This window comes from Manacus candei, unplaced genomic scaffold (assembly GCF_025592945.1).
Source record: "Manacus candei isolate 608988 ecotype Guabito, Panama unplaced genomic scaffold, ASM2559294v1 h1tg000045l, whole genome shotgun sequence".
Lineage (NCBI taxonomy): Eukaryota > Metazoa > Chordata > Aves > Passeriformes > Pipridae > Manacus > Manacus candei.
This window is the reverse complement of record NW_026138093.1, coordinates 1721978-1746161: the sequence shown is the minus strand read 5'-3', so window position 1 is coordinate 1746161 and position 24184 is coordinate 1721978. Positions and strand designations below refer to the sequence as shown.

Below are 24184 nucleotides of genomic sequence, written 5' to 3'. Positions count from 1 at the left end.
CCCAGCCCTCACATCCCCCCAGCCAACGCCTGTGGAGCTGTTTGGTTTCCTTGGGCACAGCCGGCCCTTGTGGAGGGCGGAGCGGGGCGATGGTGGAGCTGGGGGACCCTCGGGAGCCTGGAGGGGGGAGCACGGAGAGGGAGGAGCCCCGGGACCCCCTGGAACCTGAAAGGGGGGACAGAGAAGGGGAAGCCTGGACTGCAGGGACCCCTGGGATCACTGGGACAATGAAGTGGAGAACCTGGAGAGGGGGAATGTTTAGGAACGTGGTACCCTGAAGGTGAGAGTCAGAGGAGAAGGAACCCTTAGGACCCCCAACACTCTCAGCATTCCTAAGTGGGACCCAGCATCCCAGACACAGGAGACCCTCCAAACCCCACAGAGGAGAGACCAGAGAGGGGGAATTCCTGCGAGAGTTTTTTGGGCTGAATGTTCATAGTTTGGAGTATTTTTTGGCTGAACCTTAACATTTTGCTTTTTGGATGGAGTTCATCTTGCTATTTCTGAGCGTTTTTTTTCCTGAATCTGTGTGGTTTGGGTTTTTCTGGGCTGGATCTTGGTGGTTTGGAGGTTTTTATGGACACAGGATGCCTGGTGAGTTGTAGAGATGGACTTGGGCAGGAGGAACCCCCAAGCCAACGTGCTCAGCCCTTGTTTTCCCCCCATCAGGATTTGTCCTTCCCAAAGCTTGGGCGGATGGAGGAGGAGGCTGCGAGGAAGAGGAAGATGCCTTGGGCCCCCCAGGCAGGTGAGGAGGAAGTCAGTGTCCCTTTGGGCGGGTGTTGTGCTGGCTCTGTCAGCCCAGCATGGCCCCGGCTGCAGGACAACCCTGCTGGCGCCGCCGTCCTGCCGGGGCCGGAGTTGGGGGGATGTCCTTGGCCTTCCCCCAAGGACAGGCAAATCCCCTGCCTGTCCTTCTTGCTTCCTGCCCCAGGCCCCGAGCTGAGGAGGGAGAGCCCGGAGGACAAATCCCCCCGTGAGACCCTGGTGGGAGAGGCCGTTTTGAAGGGCTCCCCGGCGCAGGAAGGCAGCGGGGAGGAAAAGGGCCGGAGATCCCCCCGCAGGAGGGGCTCCAAAGCCAGCCCAGGGTGCTCTGAGGAGGAAAGAGCCAGCCTGTGCCGGGAAGGGGACCGGAGCTTGAGGGGGAGCTCTGACCTGGTGGTCCCTGATCAGCCTCCCATCAGGGAGAAACCCTTCCAGTGCTTGGAATGTGGGAAGAACTTCAGCCACAGCACCAGCCTGCTCAGACACCAGCACATCCACAGTGGGGAACGGCCCTACACGTGTGGAGAATGCGGGAAGAGCTTCAGGCAGAGCTCCAACCTCCACATCCACCAGCATATCCACACTGGGGAACGGCCCTACGTGTGTAGGGAATGTGGGAAGAACTTCAGTGACAGCTCCACCCTGCACATTCACCAGCGCATCCATACCGGGGAACGGCCCTACAAGTGTGGGGAATGTGGGAAGAGCTTCACTGACAACTCCACCCTCCACTCCCACTTTCGCATCCACACTGGGGAACGGCCCTACAAGTGCTTGGAATGTGGGAAGAGCTTCAGGAAGAGCTCCCACCTCCTCAGCCACCAGCATATCCACACTGGGGAACGTCCATACATATGTGAGGATTGTGGAAAGTGCTTCAGACAGAGCTCCCACCTGATCGGACACCAGCGCATCCACACCAGGGAACAGCCCAGGAAGGGGATGGGACAGGTGGGCTAAGGGGATGCGGGACAGCAGGAGTGGGGTTGCCGTGGGGGTCCCTCTGTGTCCCCATGCCTTGATCCCTGGAGAGTGGGGAAGGCTGGAGAGAGGGGGGAGCTGCAAGAGCCCCGAGAACCTGGAGAGGGGGGAGCTCGGGCCCCCTGTGCCGAGCCAGCGGTCGGGGCCGTGCTGTTGGTGCCAAATTGCCCCTGGTCAGGCTGAACCCAGAGCCTGCCCACGTGTCAGGGGGCCCAATCTGCTCCCTGCTCTCGTTGCCCTGGGGCAGCCTCTGGTGTCCCCCACCTGTGGGGCTGTTTGGTTGCCTTGGGCACAGCCGGCCCTTGTGCAGGGCTGTGCCCTTGGGGGCTCTTGGGGGTGGGCAGGAGGTGTTTTTTGGGGGTGCCGGGCTGGGTTGGGGGCAGAGCCCCGGCGGTGGGTGGGGGATGCGGGTCCCCCCCACGGTGGGGGTTGGTGTTGCTGGGTCAGGCCCCGCCGGCTCCATTGTCAGCCCGGTGCCGGCGGGGGGGACACAGCGGGTTTGGGGCCCCCCGGGAGTGCCGGGGGTGGGTGTGGAGCCCGGGAGCTGCCGAGTGTGGAGGGCGGAGCGGGGAGATGGTGGAGCTGGGGGACCCCCGGGAGCCTGGAGGGGGGAGCACGGAGAGGGAGGAGCCCTGGGACCCCCGGGAGCCTGAAACGTGGGGCATGGGGAAGGGGAAGCCTGGACAGTGGGGACCCCTGGGATCCCTGGGACAATGAAATGGAGAACCTGGAGAGGGGGAATGTCTGGGAACGCGGCACCCCGAAGGTGAGAGTCAGAGGAGAAGGAACCCTTAGGACCCCCAACACTCTCAGTATTCCTAAGTGGGACCCCCAGCATCCCAGACACAGGAGACCCTCCAAACCCCACAGAGGAGAGACCAGAGAGGGGGAATTACTGCAAGAGTTTTTTTGGGCTGAATGTTCATAGTTTGGAGTATTTTTTGGCTGAACCTTAACATTTTGCTTTTTGGATGGAGTTCATCTTGCTATTTCTGAGGGATTTTTTGCCTGAATCTGTGTGGTTTGGTTTTTCTGGGCTGAATCTTGGTGTTTGGGAGGTTTTTATGGACACAGGATGCCCGGTGAGTTCTAGAGATGGACTTGGGCAGGAGGAACCCCCAAGCCAACGCGCTCAGCCCTTGTTTTCCCCCCATCAGGATTTGTCCTTCCCAAAGCTTGGGCGGATGGAGGAGGAGGCTGCGAGGAAGAGGAAGATGCCTTGGGCCCCCCAGGCAGGTGAGGAGGAAGTCAGTGTCCCTTTGGGCGGGTGTTGTGCTGGCTCTGTCAGCCCAGCATGGCCCCGGCTGCAGGACAACCCCGCTGGCGCCGCCGTCCTGCCGGGGCCGGAGTTGGGGGGATGTCCTTGGCCTTCCCTGTGGGCCGGAGGCAAATCCCCTGCCTGTCCTTCTTGCTTCCTGCCCCAGGCCCCGAGCTGAGGAGGGAGAGCCCGGAGGACAAATCCCCCCGTGAGACCCTGGTGGGAGAGGCCGTTTTGAAGGGCTCCCCGGCGCAGGAAGGCAGCGGGGAGGAAAAGGGCCGGAGATCCCCCCGCAGGAGGGGCTCCAAAGCCAGCCCAGGGTGCTCTGAGGAGGAAAGAACCAGCCTGTGCTGGGAAGGTGGCCAGAGCTTGAGCCAGAGCAATGACCTGGTGGTCCCTGAGCAGCCTCCGAGCAGGGAGAAGCCCTTCAGGTGCCCGGAATGTGGGAAGAGCTTCAGAAAGAGCTCCAACCTCCTCACCCACCAGCACATCCACAGTGGGGAACGGCCCTACACATGTAGGGTATGTGGGAAGAGCTTCAGTAACAGCTCCAGCCTGATCCGACACCAGCGAATCCACACTGGGGAACGACCCTACATGTGTGCGGAATGTGGGAATAGTTTCAGGGACAGCTCTGACCTGATCCGACACCAGCGCATCCACTCTGGGGAACAGCCCTACATGTGCTTGGAATGTGGAAAGAGGTTTCAGACCAGCTCCAATCTCCTTGTGCACCAGCGGACGCACACGGATGAGAGGCCCTTCCGCTGCACCGACTGCGGGAAGGGATTCAACCGGAACTCCCACCTTGTCACCCACCGGCGCATCCACACCGGGGAGAGGCCCTACAAGTGTGGGGAGTGTGGGAAGAGCTTCTCCCACAGCTCAACCTTGAACAGACACCAACAGGCCCACCAGTAAGGGAAGCCCTACCAGTGCCCTGACTGCGGGAAGAGCTTCAGCCGCTGCTTCCACCCTGAAATGAACCCCCTGATGGGGAGGCAACCCCTGGAGTCCAGTGACTGTCAGTCCATCCCTTTCAACCCCTTTCACAGGGGCAGGTTCTTCCAACAGAACCCTTCTTGGGGGTGTGTGGAGTTTCCTGCCTTGGCTGGGGCCCCACCAAGGTCACTGCTGGAGGGGGAGTTACATCCATCTCAAATTAAGAACTATTGCTTTTAAGCCAACTTTAGTAGAATTTCTTCAACAATTTCTTTAGGGTAGAACACTGTCTTATCTTATCCTGTACTCCTGGTAGTTTTAGTGTTTGTATTGTGCAGTAAATAATTCTGATGAAGATCCTTTGTTTGATCATTTGGAACCCTAAATAAATTCCTTTTTATCAATAGATCTGATTTGCCATCGTTAAAAGCTGGGGGACAAAAGTGGTTCAGTCACACCTCTGTAATTCCTCTAAACTGAAACTGTTGGCATAATCCAACTCTGAGATTGGATTCAGCAGCCCCCAGCACCTCACAGTAAGTTGGGAGCTCAGGGGGGGCACCCCCTCTTTTCCAACCCCTCCTGTGCCCAAAGACCCCCATGGGGCCATCGGACCTACCAGACAATCCCCCCTTTTCTACCCTTCTCCCTGTTCCTCCCACTTTCCCATTGTTCCCTCAATCCCCAGTTTCCCCCCCCAAGAAAGTTTTGGGGTCCCAAACACTACTTTTTGCCTCCTCTCTTGTGGATGCTGAGGGAGAAAATGAGGCTGCACACACAGAGTTCCATTGCGGGACTTGTCCGCCGACATTTTTCCGTGTCCCCTTTTATTCCTCTTCTCTCATGAGCAGCACTCAGTGTATGTCTTTTAGTCCACCAGAATTCCCAGCATGGCCCCAAAGCAGTGCCCTGATTCCACACATTCCCCTCCCCTCACGTGCTGCCTGTGTTCAGCCACCAGAGAAAAACACAGGCTGGTTGTGCAGGCTGGTTCAAGTGCATTTGCACTTGGAGAAACAACCTTTTCTCTCTCCAAGCACTCAGCCAAGGTCCATCCTCCCTTTGCCTTCCCATGAACTCAGGGCAGGTGCAGAGTGACTCCGCTTGGTCCCACCTCTGCCCCTGTTTTGTTTGGACACGCAGAGTTCACGGCCAAGAGGGCCAGGACCCGGGCTCCTTGTCTTCGGGCTCTTGTCCCATGTGCTTCCAGAGGACTTGGAATATTGAAACCAGACAGATTCTGAACCCCTGCTCCTGATGCTGCCACAGTGCCCACACACTGGCCCTGCAGGCATGGCCTGCACTGAATGACCAGTGCAGCAGGAGCCGTGGCTGCGGCAGCTGCCGGGATTGCTGCAGAGATGATCCAAGCAATCAGCCACCCACTGAGGATTTCTGCATTTCACAGTTTCCTTCATTCACTGTATCCTGCCTCATCCTCCCAGCTTCTGCTTCCCTGGGAGCCCCAGTTTGGCTCTTCTGCCCATGGGAATTAATAATGATCAATGGAGGGTAGATACGTTTTGATCTGTGCTACAACTAAAATAACAAGGATCACTTACAGGGATGTTAAAGGCATTGTCAGTCACATGAATCACAACGTCAGGTGGGGCCAAGAAGGCATCTGAGTGACAGGGACACACCACAGCTGAGTCATTAAGCCAGTCAGAAAGAGTTAGTAGACCCAGTGAATTCCCCCTAGAACAGTGTCTTCCCGATGGGACATCTGGGCAGGGCTTGATCTGCTCAGCATTCCCTGCCTGCTCCCGGGATTATTGAGGGACAGCCTGGTAAGTCCTTTCCGAAGGAGACCTGCCATCACCCCAAGTCCTGGCAAGGGTGCTGCCCATCTCCTGCCCCAAAGAGCTGTGCCCCTGGGGGACTTCTCTGCCAGAGGGCAGCCAAAGCCAAGGGGCACTGAGGTCTGCCCTCTTGCAGGTGGCTGTTGTGAGCAGCAGCTGGAGCAATTGGTGGCAAGACTTGGCATCTGTCAGAAGGCAGAAGCTGTTGCTCCTTCCTGGCATGATTTTGGGGTGGAAGTGATTAGCAGCAGCACAAAACCCCCATCAGCTCCATCCCTGAAGATCCGCCACACGAGGCCCTGTATTGCTTCAGCTTCTGCTTCTTCCTTTGTTGTCCTCAAGTGCTGGACGTAGAGTTTAGAAGCCCATGCCCGTGTTTTGAAGGTGCCTGCGTGGAGGAGAGGTTGAGCAGCTGCAGCCCGAGGCTGGTGTCCCAGCAGAGTCTCTAAGGATGGCACCAGTGGAGCTGGCTGGGGACACCTGAGTGTGGAAGGCGTGTCCAGCCTCAAGCAGGGCCGTTGAAGTCAGTCAGGATGTCAGGCTGCAGCTGGAGCTGCCAAGGGTTGCTGTGAGGCTGGGGAGTCACTGGAAAGCTGTGGTGGCCACTTGCCCTGAAGCCTTTTGCCAAAGCAGGTGCAACTGTGCCCACAGTCTGCCCATTTTTGGTGTCCTGGCAGGTGTGGGTGCCTGGGTGAGGAGGCCCAGGCGTTGTGGGTGCTGCTGCTCCTGGGCAGCCTCTGGTGCTGTTGTCTGTGGGGCGGAGCCACTTGGGCAGCAGCGAGTGCACAGGCCTGCCCGAGGAGCCCAGCGCCCTGCCCGTGGTGGCAGCAGCTCTGTGGGCCCAGAGCTCTGGCTCAGGGGGGTGTTGGCCACAGCCCCTTGGCCTGGGCAGCCGTGGGGGCCCGGGCTGGCCGCCAGCCCTGCCTGTGCCACTGCCCCTCGCTGGCATCACCCAGCAGACGTGCCCTGGCAGGGACCCCTTGCCCTCCTTGTCCCCAACCAGGCCAGCCTGACCCCCTTGGGGGTGTGCCCACCCTGCTGCTGAGGCCTGGCCTCCAGGGCTTCTGCCACAGGGCTGGGAGAGGCCTCGGGAAAGCACCAGAGCAGCCGGCTGGCAGGGAAGGAGGTGGCTGCCTGGGGGCTGCTTATGGCCTCTGCCCCCCAAGTCCTGGGGGCTTTTCCCTCCACCCTGCCCCTCGGGGCCTGCGCCCAGTCTGTCCCCTTGCAGCCTTCTGCCACCCACCCCCTCACAGATTCCCCTCAAGGCTTCCTGCTCCCTTGTGCCATCAGGGCCTCCACAGCACCTCACCCCTTCCTGGCCTCCCAGCACCCCCTCCCCTGCGGGTCTCCCCCAGCCCCGCCAACCTGCCCGGCAGCGGCGCAGCCCTGAAGGAGCTCCAGAGGAGCCGCTCCAGAGGCACTTGGGAGCCCAGAGCAATCCAGCCAGCAACACACAGGCAGGACACAGACCCTGCTTCCTGGCTGGGGGTGGGCTTGTGGCCATCGCCAAGGACAAGGTCCTCAGGGTTCCCCACAGCTCCAGCCTTTGGCCATCCATTTCTGGAAACACTGAGGCTCCAGCAGAACCACCAAAGGCCAAGGGGCTTCTGCTTGCTTCTGCTGGCACGCTGCACAACTGGGCAAGTGTTGCTGAGCACAAGGAGCCCTTTTTCCCCTCTTCCCCAAGACCCTGTTCACACTGGGCACCAAAAAAAACTCCTGGGCTTCTGTATGTGATAACATGGATGTAATATTCCCATGCTGGGCTCAAAGGAGGTGCTTGCAGGGAAGAGGCATCTTCCCCACAGGCTCAGGTGGCCCCAGGAGATGGAGCTTCCTGCATCAGTTCCCCACAGAGCTGCAGCAGCACAGGCAGACACTGCCCTGTGGAAAAGGCCGGGTCTTCCACACCCTGCACAGCCAGTCTTGGAGCTGTTGGAATCTGCAGTAGGGAGCCATCTGTACAGCTCTCGGCACGTAGCAGTGTTGAATTGCCAGGCCTGCCATGGTGAGTCTGATGTCCTCTGTCACACCTTTACGGGCTGGAAGAGGCAGCAACGGAGACTACCAGAACGGAAAGAATGAAGTTCTCCGTACAGCTCTGATGATGTGGAGCGTTTGAAGGGCCAGGTCTGAGACGGCAGGGCTGTCATCAGTCATGCCTTGAAGGGCTGAAAGAGAAAGGAAGAGAGCCAAGGTGAGAGGCCAGGGGTGTGGGGACGTGAGGAGCCCCTCCTGCCAGGGCCATCCCAGCCAGCTCTTGCCATGGCCAGGAGGGAGCAGGGCCCAAGGGGATCAGCTGGAAGGTGCCCTCGGTCACCTTGGCAGATGAGCTGCAGCTCTGGCTGCTCCTGCTTCATGGACCTGGCGGCGATCCCTGGGAACACAGAGCCTGTCAGGCCCCAGAGGCACAGGTCCCCCGCAGCGGCGCTGCCAGCCCGGCCACACGGCCTCCTGCCCTGGCAGGGCTGAGCCCGGGGCCTTCCCGCATGGGGACGCCCCAGGGCTGGGCTGGCACAGGGCGGCAGCAGGCACCAGGCCACTCGGGGCTCCACATGCCCTGGGCCGCATCCTGCTGCCACTGCAGCAGCCGGGGCTGGGGCCGAGCTGCAGCGGGGCGGGGAGGGACCCCGGCCTTGTGGCTCACCCAGAAACTTGATGGCCAGCTTTCGAAGGGGCTCCTCTGGGCTCTCCAGGAACGGCAGGGCCTGGCGCACGTACTGGCCCACTCGGCTCCTGTCCTTTTCCAGCTGCAAAGAGTGCCAGGGCACGGAGGGAAGGCTCGGCTCAGGCTCTGCCCCTTGGCCGGGCGCTCCCTGCCCCCAGCACGGGGCTCCCCTGCCCGCAGAGCCCTGAGGCCTGGCCAGCAGCCGCTGGGGCCGGGTTTGGGGGGAGCAGAGGGCTGGGTGCTCCAGGGGAGCCAGGGGCTGGGGCTTTGGGGCCATCCTTACCAGGCACTCGGGAAACCTCCATGGCTGCTCCATGGTCACCAAGTTCTCAAGATCCCTCCACTTCAGGAACTTGGCTGCACCAAACAGTGCTCTCCGAGAGGCCTGCACAGCCACAGAGAGCGGGCCATGGCACCGCAGCCCAGGGCACAGCACCCGCATCCCTGCGCCAAGGCCAGGAGGAGGCTGCAGGCGACCATGGGCCAGGGCAGGAGGCACAGCAGCCTCCTGCCATGGGGACACCAGAGCCCACGAGTCCTCACCTCTGCCACACGCTGGTTCTCATCGTGCCAGTTGAAGTAGAATGGCACCAGACTCAGGTACACGTGTGGCTTCAGGCTCTTGCTCCTCTCTGTCGCCTCCATCAGCTCCCGGAAGAGGAGCATGGAGAGCTGCTGCAGCTGGCTGTGCTCCTGGTGCAAAGGAAGAGGAAAAGACCTCAGCACTGGCTTCTCCAGGCCCACTGGGGCACAGGCCTGAAAAGACACTGGGCCCAAAGTTTCCTGGCAGCACTCAGTGCCCACAATGAGGGGCACAGAGCCTTACGTTGTCAAAGAGTGGCCGCAGCACCTCAAGCAACTTCAGGGCTATTGGGCTGGATATTTCGATGACTTTCAAGCCCAGCACATTGATGAACACAGAGAGAGTCATCTGAACTGTGTCTGTGTCTGCATCCTGCAGTAGCTCCAGGAGGCTTTCATTCAGGCTCCGGATGCTCTTAGCCTGTGTGGAACACAATGCTGTGGTGCAGCCCCACGGTGCTGCCGCGGGGCCCAGAGGTCAAAGGTGCATCCCAAAAGAGGTGGGCAGCTGAACGGGGAGGAGGAGAGCTGGGAGCAACTGCCACAGCTGCCAAAGGCCAGCCAAGGCCAAGCTACTGCCTTGCACAGCCTCACGCTGCCGGCCCGGCTTCAGCCCCTGCCCCCTGCTCACCATTGAGGGAGCCTTGCTGAGCACCAGCAGGCCTCGGAGCGCCAGGCGACGCCTCTCCGGGCACTGCCTGCGCAGGTGCCTGGAAATGATCTGCAGGACGCTGGGCCCACATTGTCTGGGGTTCAGGCAGTGCAGGACCTGAAAGGCAGGGAGCAGTGACGGGGTGCCCGGCCGGCAGGAGCCCAGACCCGCCCGGGGCTGGGCCCAGGCAGCAGCACAGGGTGCAGGCACCGTCCCGGGTGGCTGCGGCTGTGAGAGGGCAGAGAGGGGGAGGCAGCTGGGCCAGGCAGCGCTCGCCATCAGGCTCACCTCCACCAGGAACGCCAGGGCAGGCAGTTCCCACAGGGGCTCTCCCCTGCTGAGCCGCGGGAGCAGGCTGACGGCGATGCTGCGGCAGAAGGAGCGGGAGAAACGGCACAGCTCCCTGCAAGGGGGAATAAAGGTGCCAGAGACCCTGAGCCAGGTGGGCAAAGCTCTCCTGGGACTGACTCACACAGGTCTGGTCTTTGGCCACCAGCCCAGGAGAGGATGTGGGCACTTTGGGAGGTGGCTCCTCCTGTGCAGCCGCCCCTCTCCGCCTTTTCCACTCTGCTCAGCCATCCCTGGCTACCAAGGCCCTCTGGCCCAGCACACAGGTACTGTGTGGGGTGGCTTGTGCACAGGGCAAAAATGACAGGGGCAGTGGGGAGAAAGGGCTCTCACCTGGCCAGCAGACCCACTGCATAGTGGTGGGTGTCAGCCTTGAGGAGCATGTCCCAGCCACACTTGCGACCGATCGCCATCAACACGTCCTCATCCAGCAGCTGGCGCAGCAGGGCTTTAACGGTCTGCACTGCAAACCTGTGTGCAGAGCACAGCCCAGGTCAGGCACAGAGCCCTGGCCCCAGCCCCGAGGGCGTGGCAGGGAGAGGGGACTGGGATGGAGCACCTGTTGGGGTTGGGGGGAAGGCTGCGCTGCTCCCGGCATCGCCTCCAGAAGGTCTCGACCTCCTCTGACATCTCCTCTGTGCTGATGAAAACTTGGAAGAGCAGAGTCAGAAGGAGGCGGGGGGAATTGTTCTTCACTCCCCCTGGGCACCAGGAGTGGGATAGCTGGAGGATCTCCCAGAGTGCCACAGTTGCCTGCCAAAGACAAAGCACCCAGAGACAGCTCTCAGGGCCCAGATGTCCATGTGGCAGGGCCCAAATGTGGCAGGGACAGGCCAGAGGAGACACAGGGGGATCCCCCGGCCTGCTGCCCCTGAACCTGCCCCTAAGCCAGGCTTGCAGCCCAGTGCCTGGGGCAGGGAGAAGCAGTGGTGAGGGAGGATGGAAAGGCATCCCAGAGGCAACCTGGGGGCCAGCAGAGGTCAACTCAAGAAACTCACAGCCAGGGCAAAGACATCCCTCTCATCCCCATCAGAGGTGCGTCTCCTGTGCGCTGGCCAGTATTCCAGCACACAGAAGAGGATCTGCAGCACCGGCTCCTTAGTCCGTCTGAAGGAGATGAGCGTCTTCCACATGGTGCGAGCAGCTCTGTGGAGTCACAACTCTGGCTCAGGGGGGTCTGGGACACAGCGCTGTGGCCTGGGCAGCTGCGGGGCCCAGGTGACAGAGCCACGGTGCCTTGTGGGGCAGGGAGGCAGGCTGGCCTCAGGATTGGAGGCTGACATGCCAAAGCTGGCAAAGAGAGGAGCTGGAGTGTCCGGGAAGTCTCCATGTCTCTGGCACACCATTTGGGACAGGCTGTCCAGGGGGATGGGGTCTAAAGGCAGGTGAGCCCTCAAGGTAGGTGGGCCCCATACCTGTCACAGGCTGGGGCAGAGCGCAGCAGGGTCACTGCAACGTCCGTGGGGTGTGCCTCGGTCAGCAGGACAAGAGTCTTGTCCAGCCGGTGCTCATCAGACACATTGGACGTGAGCCACTGATGGATGCACCTGACTATGGCCGGCACCTGGAGGGGACACGGAGGACAGTTGGAGAGCTGCCAGAGCCAGCAACTTGCCCAGCTTCCCCCAAGAAGTGCTCCCCTTGCCACCACACTCTGCTGGTCTCAAAGGCTGAGGGGACCCAGAGCAGCCGACGTGAGGGGCCACAGCATCCCTGGGGGACTGGAGCCCTGGCCACAGGCTGCTTACTTGCTTCGCTTTGTAGACACCGTTCTCCACAAGCAAATCCAGAAGGGCAGCGCTGGTCTGGGCATTGAAGAGGTCCAAGTTTGCCGTGTCCCCATGGGCCATGAAAGTGGCCTCTTCATGCCAAATGCACCTGATGAATCTGCAAACCAGCTACAGGAGAAAGGCAAGGAAGAGAGAGGGATGTCCCCTGGAGGGCCGCGACAGCGGTGCTGGGCTGAGCAGTGAGAGCAGGCCCAGCCCAGGCGGGGATGGCTGCAGGTACCTGTGCTGCCCTGCGGAAGCGGCCACGGGCACGGAGCTGCTCTTCTGTCCGCTCCTGGCCTGCATCTGGCAAAGAGCGAGCGCGCTCAGAGCTGAGGGTGTGCGGGAGAGGCCGGAGAACACAGCCCAGGCCTGGGCTCCAGCAGCAGGCAGGGCCAGCCCCGGGATGCCCAGTGGATGGAGCACGGCTGCCAGGAGATCAGCCCCAGCCCCTCTGCCCCCCTCCCTTTCCCTGGGCATGTCCAGACGGGATGGGACAGGATGAGGCCAAGGGGACTGCAGCCACCAGCCCTGTGGCCCAGCTCCAGCACTCACCCTCCTGCGGGGGCTGCACCTGCTGCACCTCTTCAGGCTGCTGTGTTGGAGCAGCCCTAGGGCTTTCCTCCTTCTCCTCCTCCTTCACCCAGGCCAGCTTGGGCACCGTGGGTGGTCTCTGCTGCATGTCTCTGTCTGGCGTTATGGACACCTGCAGCAGAGATGCCATGGAAAAGCTTTGGCTCCTCAAGTCCTGCAGTCGTGCCTTGAAGGCAGCTGCAAGAGAGAAGCCTGGGAAATGCCTCGCCTCATCTAGTCCCACTGTCTGGCCTCAAGGGCACCTGCCCCAGGGACTGGAGATGCTTTGAGCAGCCCCAGGTCCCCAGGTCCCACAGTCTGGCCTGGAGGATGCACAGGGGAGAGGTGGAGAGCTGCCAGAGTTAGATACTTGCCCAGCTTCCCCTGAGAAATGCTTCCCTTCCCAGCACACTGTGCCAGCCTCAAAGGCTGAGGGGGCCCAGCGCACCCAGCTTGGGGGGCCACAGGCTGCTTACTTCTGCAGAGACAGCTCTCTCCTCAAGAAAGTCCAGGCTGGGGGTATCGGCCAGGCGCTGAACAGGCGAGGTGTCAGTGCCTGCCACGCCCTCCATTGTTGTGGCGTCGGCCTCCTCCGTGAGACCAGGCAGCACAGAGTCACAGTGTGACACGTCATCGGTGGACGTGGTGTCCCAGTGGGTTGTGTGATCACTGGTTGTGGTGTCACACTGTGCTGGGACAGCAGTTGACGTGGTGCTGACATCAGGCCTTGTCAGCTGGGTCGGGATGGTTTCAGGCTGGGCCTCAACATCAGCTGGTGTGACCCTGGACTTTCTACGCCGACTGCCCATGAATTTCATAAATGTCTGCAGGCGAAAGAAGGGCAGGGAAGAGAGGGATGTCCCCTGGAGGGCCGCAACAGCGGTGCTGGGCTGAGCAGTGAGAGCAGGCCCAGCCCAGGCGGGGATGGCTGCAGGTACCTGTGCTGCCCTGCGGAAGCGGCCACGGGCACGGAGCTGCTCTTCTGTCCGCTCCTGGCCTGCATCTGGCAAAGAGCGAGCGCGCTCAGAGCTGAGGGTGTGCGGGAGAGGCCGGAGAACACAGCCCAGGCCTGGGCTCCAGGAGCAGGTAGGGCCAGCCCCGGGATGCCCAGTGGATGGAGCACGGCTGCCAGGAGATCAGCCCCGGCCCCTCTGCCCCCTCCCTTTCCCTGGGCATGTCCAGATGGGATGGGACAGGATGAGGCCAAGGGGGCTGCAGCCACCAGCCCTGTGGCCCAGCTCCAGCACTCACCCTCCTGCGGGGGCTGCACCTGCTGCACCTCTTCAGGCTGCTGTGCTGGAGCAGCTCCAGGGCTTTCCTCCTCCTTCTTCCTCCAGAACAACCTGAGCAGGCTGAAGCGTCTCCCTGCCATGCCACAGTCTGGTGTCCAGGGCACCTGCAAGAGAGAAAGAGAACCTCGGAGAAACTCCGGGCCCTAAGTTGCAGAATGGCCTTGAGGCCACCTGCCGCAGGGATTGGAGACACCTCGGAGAAGCTCCGGGTCTCCAAGTCCTGCAAAAGGGTCTCGAGGGCACCTGCCACAGGGATTAGAGACACCTCGGAGAAACTCCGGGTCTCCAAATCCTGTGGAAATGCCTCAAGGTCACCTGAAAGCGAGAAAATCCTCCAAAATGCTCCGGGTCAGCAAGGCACGAGTTGGCTGCGCGGGGGCTCCGCACAGCACCGCTCTGTCCCGTCCTGTCCCGTCGCCTGCTCCGAGGAGCACTGTTGACACTGTGGCCGTGTCACCAGCAGCACCTCTGTCACCACGGGTCATAAAGGGCCCTTGGACACCCTGCCCCCTTCCATCCCACTGGCTGTGCCCAGCGTGTCACAAAGGGCCCTGGGACACAGTGCCACATGGCCTGGGGCCTCCCCCAGCCCCGCCAACCTGCCCCACCTTGGAGGGAATCCGCTCTCTGAAGTATCTAATCTGGCTGGACCTGAACTGTAGGAAGAGCTCAAGAAATGAGCAAACACTCCCCTCCTGTGCCTGCTCACGGCAGCACAAGGAGCCCCCTTGGCCACCGACTCAGTTGCAGCGGGAAGGGCACGGGGCCTTCCACACAAGCTGGCACGGCCTCCTTGGGAGAAGTGCTGGCTGGTGGCCATCCTAAACACGGGGGGTGACACTGAGAAGGAAGGTGTGGGCAAGGGCACCAATGCTGCTGGCAGCCCTTTGGCCAGGGCTGCACCCAAATCAGCAGTTCTGGCAAGTCCCGGCCCAAGGAGACCTGCCACCGCCCTGAGTCCTGGCAAGGGTGCTGCTCGTCTCCTGCCCCAAAGAGCTGTGCCCTTGTGTATTAGTTCATTTGAATACATGCCCGGAATAAAGACAAGTACAACAGACATTCAAACACTACAAAAAATCTTTTATTGCAGTAAGAATAAAAAACTAGCAAAGAGAATCAAAAGCTAAAAAAGAATACAAAATAACTGCCTTATCAGTTGGCATTCATACAATACTATGAATGGTTTTTATTACAGTATTAACTAGTAAAAAGGGAATTAAAGCAACATTTAAAGGATATTAAAACAATACTACGAGTGGCTTTTAATACAGTATTAACTAGTAAAAAGGGAATTACAAGGATATTAAAAAAGGATACAAAACATTTGCTTTCTGAGTTGCTTCCTGTCAATAAACTGTGCTTACCCACACAGACAGGCCAGGGCTGCCAGGATCTGCAGCAGCTGGTCGGTGCCCGTGCTTAGCGGGCGTCCCCGCGGAGCAACACAGTCTCCATGGCAGGATGAGGATCGCTCACCCCAGCAGTCCTGACACCCCATTTTATCAGCTCTACATTACACCACGTAGGGCCAGTACCCAGTATAAGGTGATGCCTGAGTGGCAGCCAAACCCTGCCTGTTCATCACCTGATAGCAACAGTCTGTGCATGCCCTGCTGTAGGGCAAGGGGCCAGCGACCCCTGCCCACAGAATCTGCCTCTCACCATCATCTTTCTCACCCCTATGGACGACCTCTATCACTGTGTTTCAAGGGTAGATGTATCTATCTTGCAATATGTAGCAAAACCAAGGAAGAACTCAGCTCTGATAATAGGGGATATCAGGCTGACTTGCTAAAAAGCACAATGGACCTCACAATTCGCTTGTGCCATGAAGTTCCATTGTACCATACTCTGGCTGGTTTCACATCCTAATATGATTCCTTTCTCACGCCTCTACGCTCCATTGATCATCTAATTCAAAAGTACCCCCCTTACAGACATGAAACAGTTTAAAGTCCTGGAGATGTAGAGATGAAAAAGTCATATCTAAAATGTAGTGCTAGCTTGTTCCTAAGCATTTCCAAAATTCCTTCCCAGCAGGTGCCAGGATGGGTGGGCAGGAGGTGACTTGCTTTATTCAGACCATTCCTATACATATTATTGCTACTCTTTCACCCCTTTCTCTCTATTTCTTGGGTTGGTTTCTAGAGCTGTTTTGAAAGAAACACTTTTTTTCACTCTCACACGTGAATATTTTAAAAGAAATACAAGACACAAAAATCTAGTAAAACCAATATTTAACAAAATGGTGAAATCACACTCCTTTGTGTACTCTGAGCACTCTACTACTGACAGTTTGTGTAGTTCTCCATATACTGGAAATGTAATTAAGGATCAAGCAATTTTCTGTGTATTCTTTATTTCCTTTTAATTTTTTTTCTGTCATCAAATTGGTTGCAGGATTTGGTCCTGTCTTTGTGGAGGATGAATGCCACTGTCTTTTTATGTTTGATATTTTATTGCTTAGGGGGACTGTCAGTGGGAGAAGTGGTGGGAAGGAGCCTCCACTCAGGGGCTGGAGTTTCAGCTTCTAAAGAAGGCTGTACTTAATCACAGAGCTGCAACTCAGGATTTCTCCCTGCATTACAGAACTTTCCATTTAGCCAGCTGAGAGTGCCCAGGGCACAGCCAGGTTAATGTTTAACTCTTCCAACACTGTGCTCATCCCAGGATATCCTGTCATCCTGAGAAGAAGGAAGGGAGATGCTGTGCCTATTCCCTAGGGCTGGGCAGGAAGCAAAACCTTCAAAGCCCTGGCCCTTTTGAAGGAGTTGATCTTGTGTTATTCCTCAGTAGTCAGCACTGAAAATTCTGTATCTGAGACACTGAATGAAAAGGAGAGTTGCCAAGAGGCTTGTTTGGGGGAGAGTGTTTTTTTGGTTTGTTTTTGTGAGGATCTTTTAGTGCCAAATGAAGGTTGGATCATGAAAATCAGTCTTGTTACAGACAAAAACTGTAAAGGCATTTAAACGCTTTCAGATGCTGTAACCATTTTCCTTTCTTTCACTTTCTCACCCCTTGCAAATCAGGCACAGTTCCTAGAGGACAGGAGAATAAAATAAACAAAAAAAAGAAATTGTTTTTCTACTCTTGAGGCCTGTGTCAGGTCTGTTGGTTTTGAATGCATTTAGATCCTACTGCTTCCAGGCTCTTTTTCAAGTAGCACCAGATAAATACCTATGAACTGCTGAGATAAGAGGGATCATTCTTACTTCACAAAATGTTTCTCTTTTTTTTTCCTATCCTGTGTTCCTTTTGTGTTCTGTGCTATGGAGTGACTATATTTTTGTTCTAAGCTAATTCACTGTTGCTGTTTTGGGTACAACTAATGTCAAGCAGCAAACCTGTAACATGCCAGAAACAGGCTACAGTCTGTTGAAGACACAGCTTATGTTTGATTGGGTGTAAAGACAGAGAGTTAGTTGGGTTTATCTGATAGCCTGGCAGAAAGAGAGAGGACCAGGACAAACTGTTTTCAGTAACTGTGCTGTTCAGACCCCTGATAAGATGGAGAGTGCTTTGGAACTACTGATATGCTTTGAATAAGAAAAGAACAATCAAGTCCATTGGTACTGGCTTATCAGGAAGGAAGTGAAATGCCAGCACTTTTACATGAGCAAAAGGAAATGTTTTAGACACTTTGGGCCATTTTTCCATTGACATTAAATAGCAGGGTGCTTTTGAGTGTGCTGTAAGGAGTGGAAGGATTTATTACCTTGACAGAATGACAGGTGAAGGTGTTCAGAGAGGAGTCCTCAGCAACAAGAACAGCTCTTTGGATAAGTGGTCCCATCTATTCATGTTTTTTTTGGTAGAGATTCAGGAATTCTCTCCTTTCTTTCTCCCTGAAGTGCAGTGGCTCACTTACAATGTGCAGTTTTTCAGAGTGTAACACACTTGTGCATTTTGTAATATCCTGGCAGCATGTTTGATATTGGGTGTGTAACAGGCTGTTCATAAAATAATGCTGGATCATTGACTGGTGTGTCCTCTGCCTTCAGTCCCTGAGTATTTTCATGTTCCAAAAAGAATATATCTCAGCCTGTGCTGGGAAGGGAAGGTGTGATTCACCATTAACTTACCCCAGCAGGCATGAAACATGCTCAGATGCACTATTATCTTCTCAAAGTTTACTCTTTTTTATTTTTGTACCTTTTCAAAATTTATTTGAAATATAAAAATATAAATATATATATATAAATATAAATATAAAAATGCATCACTGAAAATGTAATGGTTCAAAGATTCTAACTGAAATAAAAATTCCTGCCTGGGGAAAGCACTATAATCAAAATAAAGTGGTTTTCAATTTTTTTTTCCTGTGGAGGCCGCCCTTGAAAAGAGTGCTTCAAGGCAGCAGGGTTGGTAGGGAATGCCAATTTTTATTTATTCATTTATCTCCTCCACAGATGATGATAGTCCAGCTTTGGAATCAGCAACACACTTCAGCCACTAATACAAGGCAATATGTGAGCTGCTGCTGCTTCCAAAATGCAGTATCCTGGTATTTCAGTCAACTTTATAATCTGGCAAAACCCCACTTGGCAATATTAAAATCTAGCTTCTGAAGCACTTTTATTTCTGAAAGAGTTTGATGTCTTTTTATATCTCTTTAGCATATATTCAATTTCTTGGGAGCAGTGGCCAGGATGTACACTTGATGGATGACTGGGGTGGGGAGTCTCCTCCCACCCCCTGCTTTTTTTCTCCTCCCCTTTAATTTTAAAAAGAGATGTGATAATTGTGCATTAGGCAATGCTGGAACATGAATCCTGCAGATGCAGCTGTTTGACAACATTAATGTGGGGGGTTTGTACCATTGTTAGGGAAGTTAGCAGAGATTTTCCAAGTTAAGAAAGACAGCCTGCTGCCAAGCTCTGGCATCTGTCTTAAGAAGTCTTTTGCTTCAAGGATGCCCTGAGGGAAATGATGACTGGATGCTTTTCTGAAGGCACAAAGGGCCTGTTTTCTCTTCCATAGCATTCAGAATGGGACTCCTTGTTCCAGCCTGCCTGCTCAGGGTTTTGTGGTGCTGGGTCAGGGTTTTCATGTGTTTTTTCTCCTGGGATAAAGTTGTGTACAGTGAATATTGATTATTCATCCCATGTCTGGGTCACTGTCTACATCCTGAATTTGACCCAGTCTGTGTAAATGAGGAATGCATTGAAACAAAGTCAAGGATCCTTCAGTGACTTGCTTTTGTGAGTTCAGTCTTCTGAGACCTCTGATGAGTCTGGCAGGGCAGTGCCCCTGTGCAGAGGGGCAGGGAAACAGTCCCAGCACAGCAGCAGTGCCAGGGAGCAGCAGCATTTGGCCTGTTGAGAGCTGCTCTTTTTCTCCTGCCACCCTCCCCTTCTGGGCCTCGGTGAGGCCTCAGTGCTCTGGGCCTTGGTCCCTGGGCTGGGCTGGGTCAGTCCTGTGGCCATGGCACTGCTGGCATGAGCTGGGCTCCACTGCACTCTTTCCACCACACAAGGGGCTCCATTTGCTCCAGGCACAGCCTGAAGCCTCAGCTCTTCTTCTCCAGGGCTCTCAAGAACAAGGCCAAGGAGCAGACTCTCCAGAGGGTCCTTGCCTTGCTGGTTTCTCCCTGGAGTCCGTGTGCTGCCCTCAGGGTGCCACTGTGGGGGCTGAGGGGCTGAGGCTGCTCCAGCTGGTGCTGGTGGTGGCCAGTGCCTCTGGAGATGGCAAATGGGGCCTGAGGAGCCCGGGGCCGATTCTCTGCTGCTGTGCTGGGGAGCGGGGCTGGCCCTGGGGCTGCAGGAGCTGCCTGAGCTGATGATGTGCTGAGCATTGCAGCCCCAGAGGGCCTGTCCCTGAGCTCCATGGCCTCCATGTCCTGCTGCAGGGCCAGACCCGAGTGTGCTGCTCTGCTGGGCTGGGGCAGGGGCAGGGAGATGGGGGGACCAGGGAGGGGCTGGACTGGGCAGTGCCAGGGAGGGGAAAACCCCAATGTTGGGCTGAAGGGTGTGAGTGGGCAGGGTGGGGGGCTCTGCCGACTCTGGGGCACCTCTGGAGCCAGCATTTCCTTTGGCAGCACAACTTATCTCAGAGGAGATAGTTTTCCAGAATTGGCTTTCCCCCTCTTTCCCAAGGTTTTCTCTTTTGTTTTCTCATCCCCTGAGGGGAAAAGGGGGAAGGGAAGCACATGTTGATCCCTGCTTTTATCTGTATACAAAAGGGAGTTGGGGCGGGGGTAACAAAGTGATTTCTCCCTCTATTCTCTCTCTTTTATCCCATTCCCACCTCCCTCGCCACACCCCGGGCGACTGTTTCCCCGCCGCCCCTCCTCGCTCGTCCCGCGGGGCAGCTCTTTCAGCTCCGGGGCGGCGGAGACTCCCCCGGCGCGGTCCTTTGGTTTCCCTCGGTTTATTCTCCGGAGCTGATTCTGTTCCCAGCTCGCCCCCCTCTCTGGCGACCCCCGCCAGGGCCCGTCCCGGGGCGGCTCCTTCAGTGCCCCGGGCGGCGGGGACCCCTCGGGGCGGCTCCCCCAGGGCCCCGCCCGCCGCCGCCGCTCCCCGGGGCCCTCCCCGCTTCCTGCCGGGATCGGACACCGCCGGCGGCCCCGGCCCTGCCGGGCTCCATCAGCCTGAGCAATTGCTGCCAAGGAGGGGCCGGGGGCTTCCTCTTGGCCTTCGTCTCCCTGGCGCTGGGGCTCGGCTTCTACCTGCGCCAGAAGGTGAGGGGGGTCCCAGGGGGTCGTGTGTCCCCCCCGAGCGTCTGTGCCCCCCCGGGGACCCCCCACCCCGCTGTCACCCCCTTTTCTCTCCCCACAGAGCTCCTGAGCCGCCGGCGGCCGCAGCCCCTCCCCGGGGCCTCGGGCCCAGCCTGGACCCCTCCTGTCCCTGTGAGGATTTTGGGGGGTCGTGTGTCCCCCCCTCCCCTGCTGCCACTCCTGATCCCAGGAAAGCTTCCCAGTTCTCCCCAGTCCCGGTTATTGCGGGGCAGTGGGGGAGGGGGGGTGGATCACGAGGGGTGGAGCCGAGTTTGGGGGGGGCAGAACTGGCTCCGGGATGGATCGGGAATAGGGACTCCCCTGTTTCCCCCCGTGTAAACCCACTCTGGGGGGGCTTTGGGAGGGCACCTGCCCCTCAGTAGGCACCCAGCTCATCCCAAAAGGTGCTGGGAACCCCTCAAAACCTTCTTAGAGCTCCCCGAGGACCCCCAAACACACTCAAAGCCCACCCAGGACCTCACCCAACCCCTTCTCTGGGGGGACTTCTCTGGGCACTGGTGGTGCTGGGAGCCCCCCCGGCTGCGGGCGAGGAGCTCTCGGGTGAGCGGGGGGTGGGAAGGGGGAGGTCGGTGGGAAAAGGGGGGTTAGAGGGGATAAAGGGGTAGTGGGACCCCAAACTGAGTGGGAGGGGAGTGAGACCCCCCAAAAGTGGAGGGGGGGACCATTGAGAATGATGGGAAATAAGTGGGAGAGGTCAGGAGAGTGGGGAAAGAGGAGGGTGGGACCCCCAAACTGAGCATGAGAGGGCTGGGGAGTGGGGAGATGATGTGGAAGGGGTGAGAGAGGGGAGAAAAATGGGGATTGGGACCCCCAGAGTGATCCTAATTGGAGCTGGGGATTGAGTGGACTATGAAAAAGTGGGAGGAACAGGGAGAAGGGTAAAAGAGCAGGGGTAGTGTGGTGGGATAAACGGTCCCATGGGAGCCTTTGGGCACAGGAGGGCTGGGAAAGGGGGGTGGCCCCTCTGAGCTCCCAACTTACTGTACGGTGCTGGGGGCTGCTGGATCCAATCTCAACCTTGGATCATGCCAACAGTTTCAGTTTAGAGGAATTACAGAAGTGTGACTGAATCACTTTGGTCCCCTAGGTTTTATTGATGGCAAATCAGATCTATTGATAAAAAGGAATTTATTTAGGGATACAAATGATCAGACAAAAGATCTTCATCAGAATTACTTAGTGCACAATATATACACTAAAACTACCTGTACAGGATAAGATAGGACAGTGCTCTACACTAAAGCAATTGTTGAAGCAATTCTACTCAAGCTGCCACAAAACGAGAAATTCTTAATTAGAGAGGGATGGAACTCCCCCAGACCAACGCTGGTGGGGAGATCTCTGCTCTCAACCTCCAGGAGTGACCCTGGGGGGGTCCCCAGCCAAGGCAGGAATCTCCACACACCCCCCAAGAAGGGTTCTGTTGTCAGAACCTGCCCCTGGGAAAGGGGACTGGGTGGTGGAAAGGGATGGACTGACAGTCACTGGACTCCAGGGGTTGCCTCCCCATCAGGGGCTTCATTCGGGGTGTAAGTAGCGGCCGAAGCTCTTCCTGCAGTCGGGGCACTGGTGGGGCTTCTCTTACTGGTGGGTCCGTTGGTGTTGGGTCAAGGCAGAGCTGCGGGTGAAGCTCTTCCCACACTCCCCACACTTGTAGGGCTTCTCCCCGGTGTGGATGCGGTGGGAGTTCCGGTTGAAGCCCTTCCCGCAGTCGGTGCAGCGGAAGGGCCTCTCATCCGTGTGCGTCCGCTCATGCCTGACGAGATTCCCGCTGGTCTGAAACCTCTTCCCACATTCCCCACACGTGTATGGCCGTTCCCCAGTGTGGATGACTTGGTGCTTGCGAAGGTTGGAGCTGTCCCTGAAGCTCTTTCCACATTCCCAACACATGTAAGGACGTTCCCCAGTGTGGATGTGCTTGTGTTTGCGAAGGGTGGAGCTGTCACTGAAGCTCTTCCCACATTCCCCACATGGGTAGGGTCGTTCCCCGGTGTGGATGTGCTTGTGTCTGCGAAGGGTGGAGCTGTCACTGAAGCTCATCCCACATTCCCCACACGTGTAGGGACGTTCCCCAGTGTGGATGTGCTGGTGGGTGAGGAGGCTGGTGCTCCACCTAAAGCTCTTCCCACATTCCAAGCACCTGAAGGGTTTCTCCCTGCTGGGAGGCTGCTCAGGGACCACCAGCTCAGAGCTCCCCCTCAAGCTCCGGCCGCCTTCCCGGCACAGGCTGGTTCTTTCCTCCTCAGAGCACCCTGGGCTGGCTTTGGAGTCCCTCCTGCAGGGGGATCTCCGGCCCTTTTCCTCCCCGCTGCCTTCCTGCGCCGGGGAGCCCTTCAAAACGGCCTCTCCCACCAGGGTCTCACGGGGGGATTTGTCCTCCGCGCTCTCCGTCCTCAGCTCGGGGCCTGGGGCAGGAAGCAAGAAGGACAGGCAGGGGATTTGCCTCCGGCCCACAGGGAAGGCCAAGGACATCCCCCCAGCTCCGGCCCCGGCAGGACGGCGGCGCCAGCGGGGTTGTCCTGCAGCCGGGGCCATGCTGGGCTGACAGAGCCAGCACAACACCCGCCCAAAGGGACACTGACTTCCTCCTCACCTGCCTGGGGGGCCCAAGGCATCTTCCTCTTCCTCGCAGCCTCCTCCTCCATCCGCCCAAGCTTTGGGAAGGACAAATCCTGATGGGGGGAAAACAAGGGCTGAGCGCGTTGGCTTGGGGGTTCCTCCTGCCCAAGTCCATCTCTAGAACTCACCGGGCATCCTGTATCCATAAAACCCCCCAAAACACCACGATTCAGCCCCGAAAAACCCAAACCATCGAGATTCAGGCAAAAAATCCCTTCAGAAATAGCAACCCCTTCAGAAATAGCAACCCTCCCCAAAAACGGCAAAAACTTAAAGTTTAGCCAGAAAATACTCCAAAATATGAAGATTCAGCCCAAAAACATGGTGTTTAATTGTGAGGATGAGGGGAGTGATGTCATTTCATGAGCACTTGATTGACTTACTATATATTAATCAAAAGCTGTATTAATGTAGTGTCACTTAAAACACTCCAGGGCTGTTCCTCGAGGTTCTCTGGCCCCCTGCCAGTCTGGGGCTGTTTCTCCAAACCACCAAACCACGTGTGCCAAACGCCCTGGTTGGTCAGTGCCAGCTGGGGGAGCGGGCACTCAGTGAGGGGATGAGAAAACTGCACCCAGGGCTGGGCTGAAAGAGGCTTCAGCACCACTTCTGATGGCCTGGGGGGCAGCATCTGGCTTCTCCCAGAGAGATGGCACTTGTTCCTCTGCAGGGAGTCAAGGGCAGCAGGGTGACTCCTGCTGCATGGATGGAACAGCAGAGGATGCCTTGGGTCCCCAGGATTGATCAGCACTCAGGGATACAAACTGCCCTCGGGCTCAGGATGCAGCTGCCAGCACAGATTTCCCTGCAAAGTCTGCAGGGAGTCAAGCTCTGCAGAGGAGATTGTGCCCCATGGATGGGATTGCAGAGGCTCCCTCAGGTCCCCAGCATCAATCAGCAATATACACAAAAGGCCCCCTTGAAAGTTTTTAGGGGGAGTGTCCTGTAGGGAGGGGACAGTGTCACCCCACCAGGGTGGGGCTGGCAAGTGGGAGGCTGCCCCAGGGGTCTGCAAGAGGCCTCGTGCTCTGCTCGGCCCCAGCACTGGCTGGTCCCAACACCCCCGGCTGCCCCCGGCCAGCTCTGCTGCCACAGGCTGTGCCCTCACCGTGGCCCTGCAATGGCCCTGCCTGTCCCTCACCCGTGGCCCTGCCCGTGGCCCTGTCCCTTGGCTCTCTCTCTGCCAGCTCAGTGTGG

At 57.6% G+C, this 24184-nt stretch overlaps 2 protein-coding genes, 1 long non-coding RNA gene and 1 pseudogene across 5 annotated transcripts in view; 1 reads left to right on the top strand and 3 right to left on the bottom strand.

The window, feature by feature from the left end:
* LOC127474860 (zinc finger protein 665-like) overlaps positions 1-22361 on the bottom strand; it is a 64160-nt gene extending 41799 nt beyond the window's left edge. Inside the window, exons 1-2 of the mRNA XM_051796172.1 lie at positions 21991-22361; positions 14025-14028 (exon numbers count right to left, since the gene is read on the bottom strand). Of these exons, the coding sequence (XP_051652132.1) occupies positions 14025-14028; positions 21991-22258 (272 nt within the window). The 5' untranslated portion in view covers positions 22259-22361. The remainder of the gene's footprint in view (positions 1-14024; positions 14029-21990) is intronic.
* LOC127474809 (uncharacterized) overlaps positions 1-24184 on the top strand; it is a 1721191-nt pseudogene that overhangs the window by 1491803 nt on the left and 205204 nt on the right.
* On the bottom strand, positions 11837-13662 carry LOC127474990 (uncharacterized). Of its 2 annotated transcripts, none has more exons than XR_007906062.1 (3): positions 13592-13662; positions 13279-13343; positions 11837-11896 (listed from the first exon to the last, which is right to left on the bottom strand). It is a non-coding gene; the product is annotated as an uncharacterized LOC127474990 (long non-coding RNA). The 2 variants fall into 2 exon arrangements; XR_007906063.1 differs by lacking the exon at positions 11837-11896 and adding an exon at positions 13108-13164.
* The window catches only part of LOC127474835 (maestro heat-like repeat-containing protein family member 7), a 181565-nt gene continuing 172890 nt past the window's right edge, over positions 15510-24184 (bottom strand). For both annotated transcript variants that reach the window (XR_007905988.1, XM_051796141.1), the window contains one exon: positions 15510-15523. The gene's annotated coding sequence lies outside the window, so the exon portion shown is untranslated. The remainder of the gene's footprint in view (positions 15524-24184) is intronic.